At 37.7% G+C, this 22,776-nt stretch overlaps 4 protein-coding genes across 5 annotated transcripts; 2 read left to right on the top strand and 2 right to left on the bottom strand.

Annotated features, from left to right (window-relative positions):
- Positions 1-333: 333 nt before the first annotated feature.
- On the top strand, positions 334-8,156 carry slc20a1b (solute carrier family 20 member 1b). Its single transcript, XM_020925125.2, has 11 exons — positions 334-630; positions 1,464-2,111; positions 2,220-2,360; positions 2,551-2,636; positions 2,714-2,810; positions 4,460-4,579; positions 5,151-5,432; positions 5,672-6,281; positions 6,369-6,554; positions 6,624-6,708; positions 6,959-8,156. Exons 2-11 carry the CDS (start codon positions 1,751-1,753, stop codon positions 7,118-7,120), a joined length of 2,130 nt encoding a protein of 709 aa, XP_020780784.2. The 5' UTR covers positions 334-630; positions 1,464-1,750; the 3' UTR covers positions 7,121-8,156.
- Positions 8,157-12,898: 4,742 nt separating this feature from the next.
- pcyox1 (prenylcysteine oxidase 1) lies at positions 12,899-16,552 on the bottom strand. The gene is made up of 7 exons (XM_020925200.2): positions 16,398-16,552; positions 15,964-16,101; positions 15,682-15,888; positions 15,431-15,605; positions 14,766-14,977; positions 14,533-14,685; positions 12,899-14,314 (listed from the first exon to the last, which is right to left on the bottom strand). The coding sequence occupies exons 2-7, from the start codon at positions 16,073-16,075 to the stop codon at positions 13,644-13,646; spliced, it is 1,530 nt and encodes a 509-aa protein (XP_020780859.1). The 5' UTR covers positions 16,076-16,101; positions 16,398-16,552; the 3' UTR covers positions 12,899-13,643.
- A 180-nt stretch (positions 16,553-16,732) lies between these two features.
- On the top strand, positions 16,733-17,954 carry fam136a (family with sequence similarity 136 member A). Its single transcript, XM_020925245.2, has 3 exons — positions 16,733-16,980; positions 17,049-17,189; positions 17,425-17,954. The coding sequence occupies exons 1-3, from the start codon at positions 16,894-16,896 to the stop codon at positions 17,611-17,613; spliced, it is 417 nt and encodes a 138-aa protein (XP_020780904.1). The 5' UTR covers positions 16,733-16,893; the 3' UTR covers positions 17,614-17,954.
- A 794-nt stretch (positions 17,955-18,748) lies between these two features.
- On the bottom strand, positions 18,749-22,715 carry gmcl1 (germ cell-less, spermatogenesis associated). Of its 2 annotated transcripts, XM_020925182.2 has the most exons (16): positions 22,640-22,708; positions 22,299-22,550; positions 21,698-21,883; positions 21,481-21,604; positions 21,297-21,393; positions 21,111-21,208; positions 20,910-21,022; positions 20,760-20,825; positions 20,540-20,624; positions 20,372-20,462; positions 20,164-20,304; positions 20,005-20,074; positions 19,853-19,928; positions 19,618-19,763; positions 19,380-19,467; positions 18,749-19,300 (listed from the first exon to the last, which is right to left on the bottom strand). In XM_020925182.2, exons 3-16 carry the CDS (start codon positions 21,874-21,876, stop codon positions 19,160-19,162), a joined length of 1,515 nt encoding a protein of 504 aa, XP_020780841.1. In that variant the 5' UTR covers positions 21,877-21,883; positions 22,299-22,550; positions 22,640-22,708; the 3' UTR covers positions 18,749-19,159. The 2 variants fall into 2 exon arrangements, with proteins under 2 accessions (XP_020780841.1, XP_055009666.1); XM_055153691.1 differs by having other exon boundaries at positions 22,299-22,715.
- Between the last annotated feature and the right edge of the window lie 61 nt (positions 22,716-22,776).

Genomic DNA, 22,776 nt, shown 5'->3' with positions numbered 1-22,776 from the left:
ATTATCTGTTACATAAAGGTGAGTTGCTGTACAGTTGTAGGGAGCATTATCTGTTACATTAAGGTGTGTTGTTGTACAGTTGTAGGGAGCAGTGACTGTTACATAAAGGTGAGTTGTTGTACATCTGTATTAAGGCCGATTTTCTGTAATCTTTGAAAATGTACAATCAGTAGACCATATTATTTTCGTCATTCTAATAGATCCACGGCTGTAGCACACACAGTCCACTGTAGAGCGCGTGGTGACAGCTGGGCGTGGCGTGGGGAAGGACGTGGGGCAGAGCGGCAGAGGCGGAGTTTGCTCGGGGGTGTATCCAATAAAATTGCGGGCAGTGAGTCTCGCAGCCGGTCTGCACCGGGTTTTTCAGCACTTCCTTTTTGCATTCGACAGATGGTATCCATTCAATTTTTGGAGTATCCGAGAAAAATAATCTAGTTAGTTACGATAAAATAGACTTTATTTTGAATAGATTGGCTATTTTTGGAACTATAATATACCGTGATCGGAGGAACTTTTGAATTATAGTTTCAGGTTTTATCCCGCGCCCGCCCTCTGTACATTGGTGCGCGCGCTAATTAGCTTAGGTTAGCTGCTCCGAGCACTCTTCAGAAACCACTACATTCACGATTGGTAAGTACTTAGTGTAAGCCAACGTTGCGTGGTAATTACTGTATTCACCTCTCTAATTCAGTTGTTATTATATTCGGCACGAAGTAGAAGAAAGACAGCGGAGAACATATAGCTGCGCCTTATGTGATGGTGTCGTTTGTTGTCCTCGCTTGAGTTCCGATGTTATAGACCGATGTGTCCTTCTGTCGGATTGGTTTGGCGTATTTACTATTGGTAGTGTCTGTATGTCTCATGCCAACATCTGTGCGTCCACTCAGACCGCATAATGTTAATCTCTGATACATGTGATTCTCCGAACCTTGAGTCAAGCTCAGGGGTATCTCTTTTCAAATATAGGTCAACTCTATAAAGCCCACGTAATGTACTGTAATAAAACTGCTATAAGACAAATTACAGATCGTATTTACACCAAGTCTGTAGTTGCGTCATTGGCAACCGCGTGATCCGCTGTGCTATGAATGAATGACGACACGTGCTGGGCGATTCTGTTTTCTTAGTAAAAAAAAAAAAAGGTCGGAATATTGTCTTTGGGAATCTGACCATGTCGTAAACTAAACATACAGTGTGTGTAAACAAAAGGCGAAAGATTACGCTTTTTCTTGAACTCTGTCTGCGTGCGACAACTGGCGAAAATGGCTTCCACTGATAGATTTTTCAGGAACGACGTCTGCTTCCGGTCTTGAGTTTACGTGTGTTGTGGTTGTGAATTGTGACGTGCGCCCATTCACGGTGTACAAAATCGATGCTTTAACGTTGCTTTGGGATGCATGTTTTATGGTATAAAAAAGTGTTCTTTTTTAACCACATGTTACCTTTTGTTTCCTTTGTTCCAGGATGTACTCCTGCTCCACTGCAGTAATAGTTACACAATGGCAGTCTCCTCATTTGGCTTGATTTCTGAGCTCCAAAGAAATTGCAACAGAATAATTATAATTACAGGATAGCATTAACCCTATATTATTGCAATACAATACCTAATTATTTTCTGGTTAAATCCAGAACTGTTAGAAATTTGCACTGTAAATAAAATTGCCTGTTGGACAGGTAGCCCTAGAATTATTTATTATCTTTACCTCTTAGTGATTCATCCCTTAACCCTTATATTGTGAAGAAAATAATTATGGATTCCGCAACTGCAACTGCAACTGCAACTGCAATAATCCTAGCAGCCACTGCTGGAGTAGTAACAGACACACCACTGACAGATTACATGTGGCTGCTGATTGTTGGCTTTATTATCGCCTTTATCTTAGCTTTTTCTGTTGGGGCCAATGATGTAGCAAATTCTTTTGGCACAGCAGTAGGCTCTGGAGTGGTGACATTACGGCAGGCATGTATTTTGGCTACAGTATTTGAAACTTTGGGCTCAGTACTTCTTGGCGCAAAAGTGAGTGAAACTATACGCAAGGGTATTATTGACGTAGGCATGTACAGTGGATCTGAGCAAGTGTTGATGGCTGGATCTGTCAGTGCTATGGTTGGTAAGTATTCATAATTTGTGCACCTGATGAAGTCTTTTCAAAATAACACACAAAAACAGATTTAAAATGCAAGTACCTGTATATTAATTAAATCATAACTCTCTTCAGGTTCTGCTGTCTGGCAACTGGCTGCCTCCTTCCTTAAGCTCCCCATTTCTGGAACACACTGCATTGTTGGTGCTACTATTGGCTTTTCACTAGTCGCCAGAGGCCAGCAGGGTGTCAAATGGTTTGAACTTCTAAGAATTGGTAAGTATTTGCAGAGGTTGTACTCCGTTTACTCTTTAGGTCTATAATGCCTTGTATAAACATGTCTAATGTAATATAAAGTATAGGGTGACCAGTATTGCACTGCAATAGTTTTTCAACCTTTTTCTTTGTTTTTTGTTGATAATGTTGGAATATAAATACATTTATAGAAATTATAATTATTTTACAGTGGCGTCTTGGTTCCTGAGCCCTCTTCTTTCTGGTATTGCATCTGGAATTGTTTTTTACTTTGTACGCATGTTCATTCTTCAAAAGGTAAGTTGTATTTAAGATTCAAAATCAGTCATTACCTTGTTCAGATGCATTAATGATCTTTTCTACTTTTTTTGTAGAAAAACCCTGTTCCAAATGGATTAAAGGCCTTGCCTGTTTTTTATGCCATAACGATGGGAATCAATCTGTTCTCCATCATGTTCACTGGAGCTCCAAGTGAGTATCATTGTTCGTCCCTTAGCTCTGCATGCCTGCCCACAGCCACAGCTCTGAATAGGCCTCTCCCTCAGACAGCTGGATATTACCCACAGACTGCACCAGACGATGTTTACCATTTTCAGAGCCTGTGTTTTTTTTAAACATGTTTTTAGGACTGGCTTGTGGTTGTATTTGGGTCATAGCTGGAATGAGAGTTTAACATGGTGCACATCAGGCAGATGGAAATAGGATTTCACTTTTTCTCTTGGCATCACTGAGCTTGCAGAAGGAAAAGACAAGTAAAGGGGGTGTTGGTCATAGATTTGCTGCACAGTGCAATATAATAATCTTGTGGGTTTTTACGCAATCCATATATTAAACAAGCAACTTTTGCTCCTTTGTTCTCTTCTCTCTACAGGGCCTAACAGTTCCAAGATCTTAACTGGCCTGGGCCTATAAATGGTGGCTACAGGCCAGAGTATGACCATTGATGTGTATGTGCACTCTTGTGTCATCATCAGGGTGAAGATTTTGTGAAATTTCACCATAGTCCTGCATAATCAAATTGTCAGATAGTTTAGTAGTGATGGCCCCCATTTCTCCAAAGTTTACACCATGCCATTTTGCTGACCATCTCAATTGATTTTAAGATGATTCCATCAGGCAGACTGTACAGCCCTTGTATTACTCCATCCTCTGCAGCAAGGGGAAGACAACTCCCAAGAAACAACCCACTTGCTGCCTCATGTACTTTGATAGCACTTGATGTTCCTGTCTCCTAAATGCTTACACCATAATATGATAGGACACCAGGCGTTTCATGGCACAGTCCAATACTCGACTTCACCACATACTATGAGGTGTCACATCCTCTGTTGGATTTTGTATGTGTGTAGTTGCATACAGTACCGTCCAATATTGTGGAAATGTGTGGCCCTACCGCTTGATCATAAGGCAGCATAATATGGTTTTCAAATTTGAGCATCAGCCCAAAATTGCTTCTTAATTTGTTTATTGCTGTTTTCCTTTGAAATATTGGTGATCGGCCCAGCTGTTTGAAACCTTTTCCTGTTGCCCGTCCTGAAGGGAATGATCTTCCATTGTGTAACAAAACAAACAGGAGTTGGTAGCTGCGTAGTCTCGTGTTGCAGCGTGACTGGAGAGTGCAGCATGGACTCTGCCCTGAAACAAAAATGACTACCTCTACCAAGACTCTTATCTTTCAACCTTGGCCATTCATTGTCTTTTATCTTTTGACATGACAAACAGTTCAAGTGATTTTGTTGAAGGTCACTGCATTAGAGGTGTTGCGGGATATTGTTGCTGGACTATTTCTGTTGCAATTATACTGCTGACTTGCAACCTTTATGACAAAGATGACTGCCTCTGCAGTGAAATATTCTTGAAGTGTGCTGCATTACATCTTAGATCTGCTGCAACAACCTTACTGCAGTCTTGGCACACACTAGACCCCATTGCTACAATGATCTGCCTCTGCTAAAACTCCTCCCTTCTCTATGTTCTGACTTTTTTTTATGGAACTCTTAGTATTTCTGCATACTTCCTGCTCTCTGTCATCATATGTCAAAACTATATATTTATATTGCATACATTCTGTATAAGGGTACCACTATTTTAAATTTCCTGTTTTTGTATCTTATTTTCAGTGCTTGGATTTGACAAAGTTCCATGGTGGGGCATTCTTCTCATATCTTTGGGCTGTTCATTGTTAACGGCTCTTATCGTGTGGTTTATTGTATGCCCTTGCCTCAAGAAGAAGATTGAAAGTAAGTTACATGCTTTACTCGATATATGCATGTAAAATGACCTGCAAATGTAATTTGACACAAATAACTGAAGCCTTTAATTTGTCATAATCCTGCATGATGGAGAAACATAGAGCAGCCAGCAGAGCGTAAACTGCGTAAATTACAATATATACTTAAAATGTACACGACAAGAGTTTTCCAACTTTCATCTAGTTATAAAACGAATACTATAATTGAGATATAAGAGGGGTTTACTCTAAGATTACAAAGCCTTGAGGTCTCCCAGCTAAGCTCCATATAATTGCTAGAAACAAGAACAGTGGTTTTCTTAACAGTAACTATTGACGCTCACTATTGTAAAATGATAAACAAATGTCATGTGAGTCTGAAGTCCTATTGTGTCTCATAACAAAAGCTTATTTTCTGAAGACACCAATTGTGAACAAAATTTATATTTTTAACTAGGAATACTTTGTATTTTAAATATAATGATGAAATGCCACTGTTCTGGTGTCTGTTGAAACAACATTACAGTATTTGTGTTTTCACATGGACTAAGCTGTTCTCACCAAAATCCCTCCCCCACTAGGAGATGTCAAGTCGTCGAGCCCTTCTGAGAGTCCCCTGATGGAGAAAAAGGAGCTCCGAGAAGTCCACTGTCCAATACTGAAGCAGTCCTCCAAGGAGTTGTCAACACCTGCCGCTTCTGCTACAAATCAAGATCCTGCAGGTCAGCCCCCAGCTGTCCCTGAGGAGCACAGGGTGGCATTTGACATTGGAGATTCTGGTGATGTCGACAATAATAAAGAACGCAGAGTGGCATTTGACATTGGAGAGTCCGATGACACTGAATACAGCAATGAAACTAATGGTAAGTAAAGTTGGATTAACACTTGTTGTATACAAATAGGTGTGATGACAGTTTAATAGGCATAACGTATGTTTCTAAACCACTTAAGTAATGGGTTTAAAAAGTTGAAAACATTCACTTAATTGGTATTAAGATCAATAATAACAACTTTCACAGATGATCACCACCAGCTACACTTGTCTTGTAATCAGTGCAATAGTTATATGTAAAATGGTAATTAAAATGTTCTGTTTCTCTAGTTCCAAAACAGGTCCAATCGAACAACCAAATCAACCAACAAACATTCAGCAATGGTTCTACAAATGTTGCCAACCACGTGCAGTTCAGTAACAGACCAGCACAGATCCCCAGCAACGGCTACACGCAATACCACACAGTTCACAAAGACTCCGGCCTCTACAAAGACCTGCTGCACAAACTTCATTTGGCCAAAGTTGGAGACTGCATGGGTGAAGGCGGCGAGAGGCCAATAAGACGCAATAACAGCTACACCTCCTACACCATGGCTATCATCGGGATGCACGGTGACTTTAAGCACAAGGATGGGGATTTCCGTGCTAGTGAGAATGGAGACAAGGGTGCAGGGTCAGGTGGTCAAGATAGGAAACGTGTTCGTATGGATAGTTACACTAGTTACTGCAATGCTGTAGCTGAGCACACAACCCCAGAGGGCCTTGGAGAGGGAGAGGTGGTGCTGGATGTAGGAAAGGAGGATGCAGACAGCACTCGGAGCTCTCTGGATGATGATGGGCCTGAGGCAGACAAACCAGAAGTCTCTATACTTTTCCAGTTTCTTCAAATCCTCACTGCTTGCTTTGGTTCCTTTGCTCATGGTGGTAATGATGTGAGGTAAGCAAGGTCATCCTTTTTGATACAGCAGTTTTAGTTTAGCTTTTTCTCCAAGTTCACTATTCTAAATAAACATTTATCTTGCAGTAATGCCATTGGCCCCTTAGTGGCTTTGTGGCTAGTCTACACAACAAGCAGTGTCAGTTCAAGTAACCCTACCCCCATCTGGCTGCTGTTATATGGTGGAGTGGGCATCTGTGCTGGTCTCTGGGTTTGGGGACGCAGAGTCATACAGACTATGGGCAAGGACTTGACCCCAATCACTCCCTCAAGGTATATGCAAGTTCAGAAAGCTTTCACAAGCATTAAGACTTAACTTTAATGAATATGTTTTCCTTTCAGTGGATTCAGCATTGAATTGGCTTCAGCTCTGACTGTTGTAATTGCATCAAATATTGGTTTGCCTGTATCCACAACACACTGCAAGGTAAGTTCACTGGTATAGCTACAGCGAGTGTGTGTACATTTGAAATTTAGCACTCATATTTCCACCTTTCCATTTGTGTTTTACCTAAAATGTTTTGCCTTTTTAAACAATATTATACTCTAATGTTAACATAGTCAAAAGCTCAACAAGTAATTTATTATTGAGATACTGCACTTTCATAGATTGCTCTGCTATGCAAGTGGTCACCTTTTGCTTCCTAATCTAATGGAAAAAAAACCAATTGTTTCAGGTGGGTTCTGTGGTTGCTGTTGGATGGCTCCGCTCACGGAAAGCTGTGGATTGGCGCTTGTTCAGAAACATCTTCATGGCATGGTTTGTCACAGTGCCCATTTCTGGCCTCATCAGTGCTGCCATTATGGCAATCTTCATCTATAGCCCCATTCTGGTATAGTTTGCATTCAGTTATCATTAACATATGCATCAGAACATCTTTTGAAGATCCAACAAATCCCAACAGTAGAGAAGACTTCTTTAATAAGGACCATGACACCTTAAGCCAACAACTAAGAGATTGTTACTCCATCTTTTACCTAATCTGAATCCACTGCTTTGATTTGGAACATTCACCTCCAGAGAAGATTTTAAGTCATTTTTCTCTAACCATTTCCATATCACTGAATTTTCGTTTGTCTTTTTTTTTTTACTTTGAAACTTTTGTATATACACTTGTGTTTTGTTTAAAATGTGTTTTTTCTTTCAACTTTTAAAACATTCAGTGTTAGTCTTTTGCCAGAGGAGTCACTCTTGTTAACATACTGACAGTACTGTAATTGTCAAGCAGTAATTTTAGGCTTAAATTATTAGTGTGTGTGTGTGTATATAAAATGACTCTTAACTGTTAAACATGCATTTTATGAGTTGAAGCATTGAATCATAAAAAGCTATGACATTACCTGTCAGTATGTGCTATATCCACTTCATCTCATTGTTTCTGATGTACTAATGCTGTAAACTACTTCAGTTACTTGAGACACAAGAAATGTAAGGACAGAATGTCTCTGGGGGGGGAATTACCTGCTAAAACTTGATTGCATCATGGATGGTTAAATGCTTTGGGCCTGCCCAAGCCTTGTTCATTTCAGCTAGTACTGAATGTTCAGCTCTACTTTTCTAGAAAACAACTGCCTAGAGTTTTGGGTTGCTCTTGCTTAGACCTTATATAAACCACTGCGTGTAAAATTTTATATATTGGAAGTGGTCCAAGTGGTTGGATTGAACAATCTATTTAAGAAATGTGTGCTATTTGGCAGCAGTGCTAAATGCATTTTGACCTATAGATGCTGTAGAGGCCTTAATTGTTTCATTTTCCCTTAGGTACCAAAGTTTTTTTTTATGCACATCAACATGACATGAAAAAGATTATAATGAAAAAATAAATAAAAATGTGGAAAAAAACAAACAAACCTATAAATAAAAAGTAAAACATCCATATGTCTATTGTATGAATAAACAGCACAGTTTTTAAAACCAGGTTTCAGCAAATCAAACACCTTGAATTTAAGGCGACAATTCTCGGTCAAACTTCTAAACCTCTGCTGAAAGTACAAGCAATAGCTTAACCTAACTCAACACATGAGTAAATGAGCAGTTGAGGTTGCTAACTAAATATAACATTTATAGACTCAAATACTAATGTTGACTAAGCTGTTGGTTCTAACTGAAGTCAAAATAGGTTGAACCATACTTGTTTTTTCCAGTGGGAGAGGTTGATGTAATGTAGGCTTTGTTATACCACAGACATAAACAAAAGAAACCACATGGTACAAATAGGTGGAATAGTTCTTCTTTATTGACGATGATCTCAGTAAGGCCCAGTGTGGTGGGCAGGGGGGTGTTCTTTCACTCCTCTTCATCTATGACGTAAAAAACAGACAGGATTCCTTTATGCTAGCTTTGTGTTACAAACACTCCAATTCAGTATTTTTCCAGGTCTTTCAAAATGACTGCTAGTATAATCTATGAATCACGTCTGCGGTTTATAGCCCACTCATGTGAGTCACATTGTGCAGGTAATGATGAATGAGAGCACCACTGTGTAAAACAGGGCGAGTCTGCTCATATCAATAGATTCACTTTTACAACGGAAGCAATTCCTTTTATGAGTCCAAACACTAAACCAGTAAGAAGAATTACAATGCTGCTTACATACTGGATATGAGTTCTTGTTGCATGACCTTTAGTAATCCTATTCAATAAATTGATTTGAGCTCCCTTTGGGGCAGGGTAGTGCAATTTTTCTGAAAATAACCAGTAGCAAATGATACAGTATTAATCAAGCGCATTAAGCACCCAGGGACACACGTTTCAGAGTGGCCTGGATTTTTGTCCTAGATCTGTACGCACACCAGAGAGACTGGGCTCAAATAAACAAGTGTACCATATTTTTTTTTAGGTCAAACTCCTGATTTTTTTTTTTTTTTTTTCATTCTAATTTGGGCAGCAACTGTTATGACTGTGTCTGTGAACAACACAGAAAAATAAACCTGCTTAGACTGAAATAGACTCTATTTCAGACCTTAGTTGTAAATTTGTAATAGCTGTAAAGCCAGATTTTACAGTCTTCTGCCGGTTATAGCTTATCTAACACAGACTGGTTGTGACTGGTTTTGTTTGTCCTAATCTAGACCATTGCAAAACCAGCAATTAGACTTTCACTGCACCTCTCAAAACAGTTCCCCACCACATCTCGACTGGGCAGGTACCGCGTCTGAGTGGGCCACAAAAATGTTAACGACCGTCCCCAACCCAGACCACTACTGTCTGGATGCACAAATTGTACACACATAGAGAGCCAATTCAACCTCATTCTGACCTCCTGTGTAAACCAGTCTAAGTTGTTACCTTGCTCGTTTGATGAATCTTGAGCCAACTCTTCTGTAAAAACAAAACAAACAAAAAACAATAAAACAAAAATTAACTTTAAATGGATTCAAGAACACTATATTTAATTAAATTTGGTGGATCCTACCTGAACTACTTGCAGATTCTGTCACTGCAGCATTATGTTCTAGGAAAACAATAATTTTAAAGTTTTGAGATATATATAATATATAAAACATTATGAAGTTCAAAACTATGAAGTACAAGCTCACTTATCAATGTATCTAGTTACATCCCAGCAACTTCTTCAGGCTTCCATGTAATTGTGTAATGTACATTTTAGAGCCAAGGTCATTTTGTCCTGGGCCTCATTTAATTTTTTTACTTTTATTCATTAGTCTGATTTTAGTACAGCACCTTAAGTCATTTGCCAAACCTTAAAAAAAAAAATTGAGACTATTTAGAGTTAACATGCACTGACCTTCTATCTCCTCTGATGACTTGGATCACATTTTTGTGTAAGACAACACAAATATTTTTATTCAATACTTCCTAGAACCCCACCCTCTTCCACCCCATCATGTTCAACTCCAAATAGGACCTTACTGCCATCTTGTGTCGACCTATGAAACAGCAGCACAGTGCGTCTTACCGCCCTGGGTCGCCGCAGCCTCGTAGTTCCCATCTCCTCCTGCAGTGGGGAGGAGGATTTCAGAGTTATGCAACGATCAGTCTGAGCTTAACAGATCACATGCTGTATGTTACACACTTGTGTTGACATCAGCCGGCCCCTGGTGCTCCTCTACTGTTACATTTTACACAAACATGACAGTTAATACCACATTAAACTCTAGCCGACATGTCACTGGAAACTTACCACAGCCATCTTTAACTGCATCTAAAGAAAAATCATGAGAAATGTCTTCATAACATGGCAGGCAAGGCTGGATTGGTTTTAATTCAAAATAATATACTGTATTAAGCTTACCCACGAAGTGATCATCTTCATTGCTGTCCACAGCCACTTTAAATGAAAAGATGAGGGTGGGAGAGACACACACACATATATATATATATGTATATATATATATATATATATATATATATATATATATATATATATATATATATATAATATATATATATATATATATATATATATATATATATATATGTATGTATATGTATGTATATATATGTATATATATATATATATATATATATATATATATATGTATATATGTGTGTATATATATATATATATGTATATATATATATATATATATATATATATATATATATATATATATATATATATATATATATATATATATATATATATTTGACAGGAGACTTAAACTCAAAACATACTCCTGTAAAGCCAGTTTACTCCTGGTCCGCGAATAACTGACTAATAACTAATAGAGTTTATGCAGACTTTTATATTTGTAATTAAACCGTAACAGCTTTTCACATTTTAGATGTATTTTGAGGTCTTATAGAAAACAAGTTCATTACTCAACAGTGACACTCTTGGTAACTTTGTCAGCTGCATAACCACTATAACTGATTGTTATAAGCTACTTTGAAGGAATTTTTGAAAGATAAAGAATATAGGAAGCAGCAGATATAGGGCCTGATATGATGGCAAATGCATAAACACTGAATTATTACAGGTGAAATATTAAACTATCAAGGTTATTTCAACTCTTCAACAACTTGACAAAGTACATACCGTTCTTTTGCTGTGCCTCTTCCTTTTGAGCAGCTTCAAATTCTTTCTGATCTAAATAGACAGTAAAACAATGATGAGGACTGTGATGACAGAACTACATTTTATCGTGACTGGTTGGCATTAGCATGTACGATTCACTGTATGTTTGTCCAACTGGTGATAGTATTTCATATTATTTATTGAGAAGTTTTATAACATCGTCAAACAGTGGTGTTGTCATCATCCCCCGATATTTTGCATTATTAGAGAACTATGCAATAATAAAAATAAGAAATGTAATGCTGTTCAGAACACAATAATAGTTTAGGTCTGTATTTAATCATAATGACAAAGTCTTTTGAACAAAGCACATGTTTCTTATTTCATAGATTGTATAACATTGTTCTAAGGGATAAAAGACTAAAATCAACATCCATTGTTCAGCTGGAGTAATGCAGACCTACCTATTTTCTGGAGCTCAGTAAGGCTATCTGCAAAAAGGACAAAAAAAAAGTAAATCTACAAGTGACAAAAAACAGTAAATTATTTGAACATTTGTGTTTTTGCCCTGCACCATTGCCTTAATTGTTTTTTTCTCATTTTTGTGGCCTATCCTTTAAAAATACCAGATTTTGCTCATCCATGTTTAGATTTTCCAACCACCAGGTGTTATGTCTAGACAGGTACCGTTACATTTACACTTCCCTCAAATACGTTTAAACTTTGCTTGAGTAATTTTATGGACTACAACTTTGTCCTTGTACTTGAAGTAATATTATTTTCAAATAACAGTACGCCAACATGAATAAAATCTTTGGCTTCTCTACTCACCTCTGTATAAAAAAATGTGAGTTACAAAATAAGTTTAATTTGTAAAATGGCAATAATATTGTTTTACAAGCACCAGTCATTTTATTTTAGTAGTTAATTGTAAAATGCAGAGAATTAGAGTTCATCACTAGTTGTGTGTGCACTACATAAGATACATATTATTCTTACCATTCTTAACAGTTTTCTCCTCATTCTCTGCAACCTCAAGAAATGCAGACAGGCCTAAAACACAGATAAAACAAACATCATTATCAATTTCTTCCTTAGCATCCCTCCTCTAATTCCAGTAGCTATAAATAAACACTGTAATAACATTGATCTTACCACTGTGAAATGCTGCCACAGAAAGGACCACAACAGCTAACAGAGCTCTCATCTTGTTTTTTTGTTTTGTTTTGTTTTTGTTGTTTGTTTGTTTTTTTTACTTGAAGACTGGAAAAATTTAGTTAGTGTCTATTTTGCAAAGTGTATTTTGGTGAGTGAGCAGCCCCTTATATTTTCAGCTGCATCACATGTCTGGTATTGACAGGCAGCTATGGTACCAGTGTCCCCCCCTCCCTCCTACCTGAGAGACATCTGGGCGAGTGGCACAGCACAGAACCGTCCTTATTCAACCACAAAATACTACCCATTGTTGGATGCCCAGTCACATGGGCATGCATTTAGGATGTGTCAGTGTCTCTTTGGGAGAAAAAAAGAAATGGGGTTATGCAACAGATCAGGCAAAAAAAATGTTAATGCAAAGTAATCTAATGCAAGTAAATTTGTGATCTTTTATTAAAAAAAAAAAGCAAAAAGACCATATCCATTTATATTACATTTATTGTAAACATTTGGACTTAAATGAGCCTGTTCTTAAATTTTTGTAAAGTTTTACAACAGGTTCACTGATTTGATTAAAAGTGCAAATATTAATATTATTGCTGAATCACCTAATTCTCAGACAATTTAAAAAAAATAAAAAATTCTCAGCAGTTAACAAATAAACAAATAAGAAATTTGATATTGCCACAAGTAGCAGAATCTTTAAAGACAGAGGAATTAATGTTACAACCACACTTATGTCAAGGCATAAGCAAAACTAAACAAAAAATCTAGCAGTAATAGATTTCACTCAAACAAAAAGCAACCCATACACTCAAATATTTAAGACATTTAAAAATCAAATACTTCTACACAAATTGAGCAATATTTAGTGCTCCACCCTGCAGTGTGTAATTCACAGTGTTGTGGCCTTTAGATCCATTACTATTGGATTTAATAGAATAGGCACCAGTAATTCTGTTGCCCAATGTAAATATGCAGAAGTACATGAATGAAAATGAATAGCCATGTGACATTTCCAAACTAGGTGACCTTGACTTAATGACCACCATACACCCAAAAAAGTCACTGAACAAGCTTTAGCCATTTACCTAAACTGTATAATTTAAATAATTATTACACAGAATTTGCTTGAAATTAAAAAAGGCACATCCCACAGAGATACCTGAAGAGCTTAACCCTGACCGTTTCAGTGCAGTATTTTTAACTATGGCCACTTCCTTTCTCAGAGTTCTCCTCTCAGCCTGGTGTGTAAATCTTCCTGGTCAATTTTGCCATTCTGTCCATGCCAGCGATGGTGAGCCAGTAAAGCCAAGTTTCTTGCTGAAATGGCACTCATCTCCATAGCACTGGCAGCCCACTCCACAGCATTTAAATAGTACAGACGGTTGTGTAGAATTAATGGTGGGGTTTTTCGTTGTGGTGGAGAGTAAGCTGGATAGGCCAACCAGCGCGATTCAGACACAGAATCCCAGGAAAGAAACATGCTCTTCAACTGCTCCTGTGTCAGTGGGTCTGGGGAGAAGATTTTCCAGACTTTCTTGTGGCTTGCAGGGGTTGGCTTGTACCCAGGAGGAATGTGCACAGGGTCCAGTGAGCTCAAACTGTTGATGACTGAGCCCTCTGAAGCTGTGGTGAGGACATCAGAGACCATAAAGTCTGAGGCGGCTGCTGTGGTGCCCAGAAAGGACACATTCAGAAAGCCATGGACCAGAGTGGCAACAGTCTGATGGAAGCGCCCAGAGTAGTGGGAGGGGATGGGTGGGGAGAAACCAGAAAAGGTGATGTCTGATTTACCAGAGTGAAGTGGAGTAGCAATTATTACAATCTCATACAAAGAGTGTGCAGCACCATCTTCCCCAGTGTAGTTGACCTCATAGAAGCTAGTTGCTGCCCCTTTAAAGCAAAAACGAGACCATAAGAAGCTTTAAACTATTATATTGACTTTTTTTTTTTTATGAAAAAAGAAAGAAATATACATGTCATCTAAACTTAATTTTTATTAAACTTTAAAAACTTTATACAGTTTTTCCTCCATGAGTATTAGAAAAGTGCAAAAATGTTGGTCATAGATCATCATATATAGCTGACTAACACAAATGTTTTTATTTTACCTGACTTGGATGGTCGAACTTTTACTGCTATTGAGGTTACTTTGGCTGGGATCAGTTCACTTTTGGTGTTGTACAACAATCCTGAGCAAACTCTTTTATTGCCTCCATCTACAGCCCAAAGGCCTGAATCTGCTCCGGCTAGAGACACTGCTCCTATTCAAGTAACAGAAAAGGAAGTTTAAGTTTATAGTGTGACACATTAAAACTTATTTGTTATCACATGTTAAACATACCTACAAACCCATTAATGCGTACACTCTGACCATAATTTACTCGAGTGATGGGTTCAACTAGGTCATTGATGAAAACTTGTGAAAATCCTTCGCCAATCATCGTTTCCTCCAATGTTTGGTTCATAAGAGTCAGAAATCCATCACCACCCATGGCATGCAAGAGTTTCCCCACACTAGAGAAGGAGTAGCCATACTGCTGGTACTGATAGATCCTGTACATATAAGAATATTACTTAGTCTGTAAGTTAATGTGGACAATAAAAAAACAAAAAAAACAGATGATATTCAGAAGGACTGTAGTCAACTTAAGAAATTCTTGGTTGACTGAGAACATGCCCTGTGCATCGATTGATATGCCATTGTCCACATAAATCTTATTTATCTCAATACTTGTTGAGTCGAGTAAGTGACCAAAGCTTTAATAATCAGATTATGTTTCATAAACTCTGCAAAATCTTGGTTGAGCTTCAAGTGCTGTTCAAAAAGTGAATATTCTGTTAAAAAAAATTACACTGCATTCCTCAAAAAAAATCTGAGATATAATATTTTTTTATATCTCCCACCTCCATCTGTAAGGTTTTATTCTTACATGGGAGGACTGTAATGAGAATACTAAGGATAACCCAACTGTGAAATTCCACATTCACACATGACAATGTACTCACCGCATAAATTTATCCAAAATACTCTCCACCCACATCTGCATTCGTATTAGGTTGAACCCATATCTCCACAGAAAACGCAAGAAGTTTACAATGAACCAGTCACTCTCCTCAAAGATTAGTTCCTTTCCATTAAAAATTGCCATTTTGGATGCAACATCTTTTCTTGGAGAAATGCCTGGAATAAGTTAATATAGGTTTCAAAGTGATAATATATGCACGGACAGACTACATTGAGAATGTATAAAAATTACCTAATCTGTCAACAAAGTGCTTCATATGGAGGTTGAGAGGATGTATAACTGATCCGCCCACTTCATATTCATAATCACCGATCTTAACAGTTTGTAGTCGCCCACCAATTGCATGAGATTCAAAAACATCGATCTTTACCCCTGGACCAAACTCTTGCCTCAGGTAATATGCCGTAGCTGTACCACCGATTCCTGCTCCAACAATAGCTTTCAAGAAGAAAACAAATATATATATTTTAAGTAAAAACTGTTAGTAAGCAGTAATAGTGACACCAGACATACCAATCTTTTTGGGCTGATCTCCAAGATGTGGGGCAGAAGCCAAGCTCTTTCTACTTGAGTTCCATAGTCCCAGAAACAGGAGAGCTCTCAGAGAAAGGGAGTGTAGATACATTATGGACTTCTAACGCTTGAACACATCTGCAAAGAAGAGTAAATAAGGCCACATATAATTACACTACACTACATATTACTGACTAAGCTCTTATCATAACGAGCAAAGGTCACAGTGAACTGAAGTCAATATCAGGTTTAAACAAAGAACGACATATATATTTAAGACAGTAACCTACACCCGAAAATTGTTTGTTGTAACTAGATTAAAAAATATTACGGGCATTTGATTTGGGTGTAGAGCATGGTATAGTTTAGAACACAAGTTAAAAATCATTACAGCAATCACAAAGTATGTACAATAAGCCGCGTTGGCCATTTACCCAGAGTTATAAAGATTATCTGTCGCCACAGCGAAGTGTCAGAAATTGTTAAAAGTTCAATAACTTCCTCAGAAGTGTTAAATAGGTCCATGCATTTCCGGGATTTTGACTGTCACTTCTTCATGTCTGTTTTCAGTGGAAGTCATTGTTTCAGAAACCAGCACCACTCTGTGGTCGCTTTAAGAATAAACGAACAACATCGATGCAAATAATACTTAAAAACACGGCACTAAATACAGAGCCGTGTTGGCTAATGCAGTATCTCTGGCTATTGATGAGGAAAAGGTAATAAGCATATTTAGATTTAAAAGACACAGGCCGGAAATTGGGTGATGATGATATTCAGTCTCACGGAAGAAAACCGGAAGCTGTCCATTTGAGCTCATTTGAACCATGCCTGAATGGAGGTGACCTAGACATCTTAAATTTCACGTTTTATTGCGCTACAGTCTATCTAAGACCCAATTCAACATACTGAAATTAAAACAAACACGAAATGGCAGAGGCTCACCAGGGACGTGTCCAAGCTGTAGTGGAAGAAATGGTCCAGAGTCTGGAGAGGGACCATATTCGCAAAATGCAAGTAAGTCCACACGTACTTTACAAGCCTGTTCACTTCACATTGACCCTAAACGACCTGGTTTTTTACAGAGTCGTATGTTCAAGTGCAGCGCGGAGTGTTGTGATCGCTCCACAGACTCTATGACCCAGGTACATCAATGCATCGAAAGGTGCCACACTCCACTGGCTCAGGCTCAAGCTCTGGTCACCTCAGAGATGGAGAAGTTTCAGGTGAGGACAGCGGCACACAGGAAATATTACTCAATGATATGTTGTTAAAAATAAATCATGCTGTTTTCATAAATAAGTTTGCTTATATTGAAAAAAAAAGTATGTCATTATGTCAGAAGAACATTTACTCACAGGTATTCTTGCTAACCAAGGTGAAGTCACTGATCTTGTTTGTAAATCATAGTATTATAAAGGCAAAATTTAATAAAATGTATTCCTTTATATCTACATGCAGGACCGCTTAGCCAGGTGTACAATGCACTGCAATGACAAAGCAAAAGATCTTTTTGACTCTGGTGCTAAAGAGCCTGCTGTAAGGTCCATGATGGAGCGCTGTGTGGGCACCTGTGTCGATGACCACATTAACCTCATTCCCAGCATGACCCGAAAACTGAAGGAGAATTTGGACTCTATTCATCAATGAAGAAGGCCATGGGCTGCCCTGTGAAAAACCTTAAGTGACTGGTGGTTACACTTGTATTGTTACACATGTAACAGATGCACAGTCAACTCATTCAGTTAGGTGGAAATAAATGAACTTCTCATGAGTTCTTGAGGCTGTAGATTTAAGATTTCCAGTGTAATCTTGTGACAGTTGTCATGATCTGTATGATCTGTACAGCCTCAGCATATGTCTTTGACTTGTGACTGGTTTGTCAGTGAATGGCCAGGAATCATGGCATGATTCTCAACCCAGAGAGGAATCGGATCTCTGTACTGCCGTGTTTACCTACCAAAAATAAAGCACTGTTTTCAAGTCTTAAATTGAGTATGCTGCCATGTGATTGCCATTTTACAATTTTATTGTACTGTATTGTCAGCTACATAATAAATGAAATAACACTAAAACCAAAACATAACCAAAGTTAAGCAATAACATGCAGCTTCAATGAAGACATGGTTTATATTAGCACCACAGCCCAAGTAAATAGGCAGTTTATTTTTAAGTCATAACTTTTACTCCTTAAAAAAAAGATTTAAAAAATGAATAAGATAATTTTGATACAAGTAGGGTGCCTTTTAGAGGCGTTGATCAACATGCATGATACAGCAATATGTCATTTATGTTCAGTTAACAGCAGATCGCCTACAAATTGGGCCTAAACTAAATCTACAAGAACAGTATAATTATTCCTGATTATATGAAATGTTGGGGGAAAAACAGCACAACAAATAACCAAAATATTCTGTGATTGACAGTGCAAAATAAAAACCACAAGCTGCAAGTAAGGCTGTCACTACGGATGGACATCGACATTATATAAATTAGACATTTGCATGTATGGTAGTCTACAACCTCCTAAATGAATGTGTTCCTTTAGCAAACAAAAAAATGACACACTTTATTATTAGACTATAGTATGTGTACATACCATATAACTTCATATTTTGCTGATTAAAGACATTCTCTGTATCATCTATAATGTATCTGAGAAGAGTGTTGGCTGTTACGGAAAAAAAATCTAGTTCTTACTTAGTTGCATTAAAGTGCAAAACACATTACTATTGCGTTGGTCAAAGAAAGAATATACATAGTGGAATTAAATACTGGCTTCATGTAGACATCATAGGCCTTGTTTTACTAAGAAATGAGCAGTCTATAAATATTTGTTAATTTGGTTAATATCTAGTCAACTCCTTTTAACAATACCTCTGTTCCCCTATTTGGAACAGAGATTTGATAATAGTTTACTATAATTTATCATTGAGCTATACATTTTAGGATAATTAATGGTCCACACATCAGTGTAAACAGTACACACTGAAGGCAAAAGGGATTTTTTTTCTCAGCAAAATTGCTGAAACATGAACTTTCAATTACTGCAGAACCAAATCTACCAAAACAACATCACATACACAGTATGAACAGAGCATTTAAATGACATGGGTATCAAATGTGGTGGTATATTTACATACAAGTTCATGTCAATTCTTCAGCTCCACCAGAGGAATGGTAGCCTTATGTTTGATCATGACACACTGCGAGTGCTGCTCTCTTGTTCAGGGGAATCTGGTCTCTGGTCCGAGTGAGACGACGTGTACAGGAAATTACAGCAGACATAAAGTGGGAATGACAACAAACGACTGTCCAGGTTCATCACCACATACTCCTGAGAAGATTCAAACAGACTATTGTGTTAAAATAGTGTAAACCTCCTTATAGTTTGGACAACTCGGAAGAGGACCAACCTGGTCTTTTTCTAATGTAAGAAGTTGGTAACCCGTTGAGCGACTACACACCAGCTTTCCCCGGGTGTCAAATGAAGCAAGGCGTAACCTGGACCATGAGAGAAAGTTGGTAGGCCAACACTGACTTATATTCATTTTATATGAAATTCATATTCAAGTTCACCATTGCTGGTGCTCACTTAAGTACATCAGAAAAAAAACTATTAAACTATTAGGTAAAAGTGCATAATTATCTCACCTGTATGCCAAATGCCTTCTGGGCTGGAGACTAACAGCGCCCCCACATGGCTGGCTTAGAGTATTTCTTTTAAAAACAATAAAGCGATTTGTGTAGGTTACAAGCAAATCAAAGCCAAAGTTAAACCCCGTCCAACGCCAGCAGTACTGAAAAAATATACATTAAAAAGTTTTTTAAAACAATTATTAAAACAATATATACAATATACAACATATGAGGTACAAATGCAGCTCACATCTCCTTCTTTAGTCAATTTTCTGCCACACCGCATACTGCTCAGTTCAAATTCCTCCTTGTTTGCCTCCTGAGGACTAATTACATTAGGCACCTTGGTCAGAACTACAGCATTGAAAGGGAATATTTAACTTAATGTTTTTTTTTCCTTACCCATTGTCATTGTCAAATTCAGTCCTGAGCATGGCAAACCACTGATTTTTGTAAACAGTTGTTAGCCAATCTGATCAAGAAAGAAAAATTAGTGGAAAGTAAGAATGCCATTAACATCAGCATATACAGCATTTTCTCAAGAGAAAATAAGGACTGTACCTGGGGGGAGAATATTGTCTCTCTCCAGGATGCGAGCAGATGCCAGATCATTGATAATATATTGAAGACGAACATGTTTAAATACTGAACTAAAATGTTTGCCATCCTCTGAATTTAAAAAGGGTTCTTGTTCACCAAGGTCTGTTATACAAAAACACCTTAATACATGTAAACAACTGTGTATGTTATGAGCTAACTATGAACTTACCTGTTCGCCTTTTACAAAGCCATGCATCTGCATCAGCAAGTAGTTGTTTGATAGGCCCATCCCATGATGGATTAAGCTGCAGAAACATCCACTACAAAAGACAAATTTCATAGAAAATGTCCACTTTAATATAATAATCATGCATGCCAATAAAATGTTTTTACTTACCTTTTTAAGGGCAGTGTATACATCCATTTCAACTTGCATAACAAACAGGTCTGATGACTGAATGAGCAGTTCCATTATCTCTGTACTGTTAATTAACAAAAAAAAAGATTAAATGTGTATTTTTATACAGTTTAATTAAAAAATAATGGCTTTTTACAGCCATATAACCAGTTTGTACACATTACGAAAATGTTCAGAAAAATGTGAGTTGAACACATACCCAAGTTCCTTCATCAATTCGATATTCTGGTGGGTCATTAGATTGTTGAGAAGCCATTCAAGACATCTGCAAAACCAAACAAAAGCACACACCTAGAACACACCCTTTGATTTGACTATGTAAATTAAATCAACTGAAAAATGTTCTTACTTTTTCATAACTGAATCTAAACCATATATACTAGCACAAGCATAGTAGCTACACACAGTCTTTGCACTGATGTTTTCCTTCATGGTCTCTCCACACTGCTGGATCAAGCCATCCTGCCGACCAATCAATATAGTTAGAATATCAACATCAGTCATGAGAGAAAATACTTACATTAAAACAACATGTGTAAAATTCACCAACCAGTTGAAGCATACAAGCTGCAGCTAATATACTGACGACTCTGCTGGGCTTAATCAGAACATCATCTCGATATAGTGAACCAAACACGACCTGAAGGGCTTTAAACAAAATAGTAAAAATGTATTAATTACACATATTTAAAAGGAATGAAAGACAGCTATGAGTGGGCAAGTTCTTTTGTTTTACCTTCAGTGTCAATGTTTTGATCTGGAATCTCAAGGTTGATCTCCATCATGTTTGATTCTTTCCAAGAGCCGCTAAACATGCTGGAAAAATATCCAGACTACAACAACAGAGATACATGAAACCACTGAAATGCAATTTACAATAGTGTGCAAGTTGCATAATTGTTCAAGTATTTTTGGCTTACCTGACAAAGGTATACTTTGTGAAGGTTCCACTCTTGTCCTAATGCACAAATGCGAATATCGCTGTTTTCCCCATTTAAAAATAGAGTTTGATAAATGTATCGAGAAGTGCTTTTCAGTTTCTTTCTGTAATAATTAGGGCACAAGGTGAAAAATACAAAATATAAATAAATGCTAAATACAAAATATAAATAAATGCTACATCTTTTGAGGACAGACCTGCGAGGTGTATCCAAGACAGCATCATCATCATCTTGCTCACTTTCACAGTCACACTGTGCATTGCGTTTCCTCTTCTTACACTCACAACTGTGTTTATGGATGCTGCTGCTGATGCCTTCCAAACTCTCCTCTGGTCCTAAAGGGGGGGACTGGAACTTGCTCCCCAAACTTCCCATTTTTATTCTTTTTTTTTAACAACATAAAAAACAATAGTCTGAATTAATGAGCAACTAATAGATCGATATTTTTAGGACAACGGTAAAGAGCTTTGCCTGAAATTACATTATGCAATTTGTTGATTGTATAGCCTAACTGGTAGCTAGCTAACTTGTAACTCAAAAAGCAAAACCTCATACAGAAATTAAATAATACATGTAGAACCATATGCGGCCCTGACTCTGAAAAAAAACAAAAACGGGCACTTCATTTCACAAAATCAAATTTCGGCAAATATCCAACTTACATATCTCCCCTTTCAAACAAAACAAGTTAAAAAAAAACCCAAAACAAAACAGGTGAAACAGGTGACAGCGGAAAATGTGAAGATGTGACGGGACCAAGAAGAGCTAAACATAAAGCTAGTCTTGCCAGCACATACCAAAACAAAGCAGCGCCTCTCAGACCAGGGCCTTCCTAAAGACTGAAGAGTCACCCAAATTGCCAAAGAAGTATCGGTTCCGATCACATGTTGTACATTTACAAAAGCAGTTCTTCTTCCAGGGAGATGTGGATAAGTTTATCACAAATGTCAGTGCGGTGCAGTGCAGAAAAAAGAAAAGGTGGTGCAGGGACACTTCTTCGCGTAGATTCAAATAGATTCAGAGCAGTGCACCTTATCCACGACTGCCTCCTGTCGCCAGAGATGAACATCCACGAGAATGATCGACAATAATAAAATAAAATAAATATGGATGTATGAATCACATAAATAATTATTACCGACAGATCACTATGACTTCTTGTGTTTCAGACATTTTAGAAGAACCACGAGAACCCAACGCACCGATGGTCGGAAATGACATTTGGGATGAAGGGCGTTTCGTTTCGCAAATCCAACCAATAAGCGTCGTGTTCCA

Source organism: Boleophthalmus pectinirostris, unplaced genomic scaffold (assembly GCF_026225935.1).
Source record: "Boleophthalmus pectinirostris isolate CB_2022bp ecotype Guang Dong unplaced genomic scaffold, ASM2622593v1 HiC_scaffold_18, whole genome shotgun sequence".
Lineage (NCBI taxonomy): Eukaryota > Metazoa > Chordata > Actinopteri > Gobiiformes > Gobiidae > Boleophthalmus > Boleophthalmus pectinirostris.
Note: the sequence above shows the minus strand (reverse complement) of the source record. Positions and strands in the feature narration are given on the sequence as shown.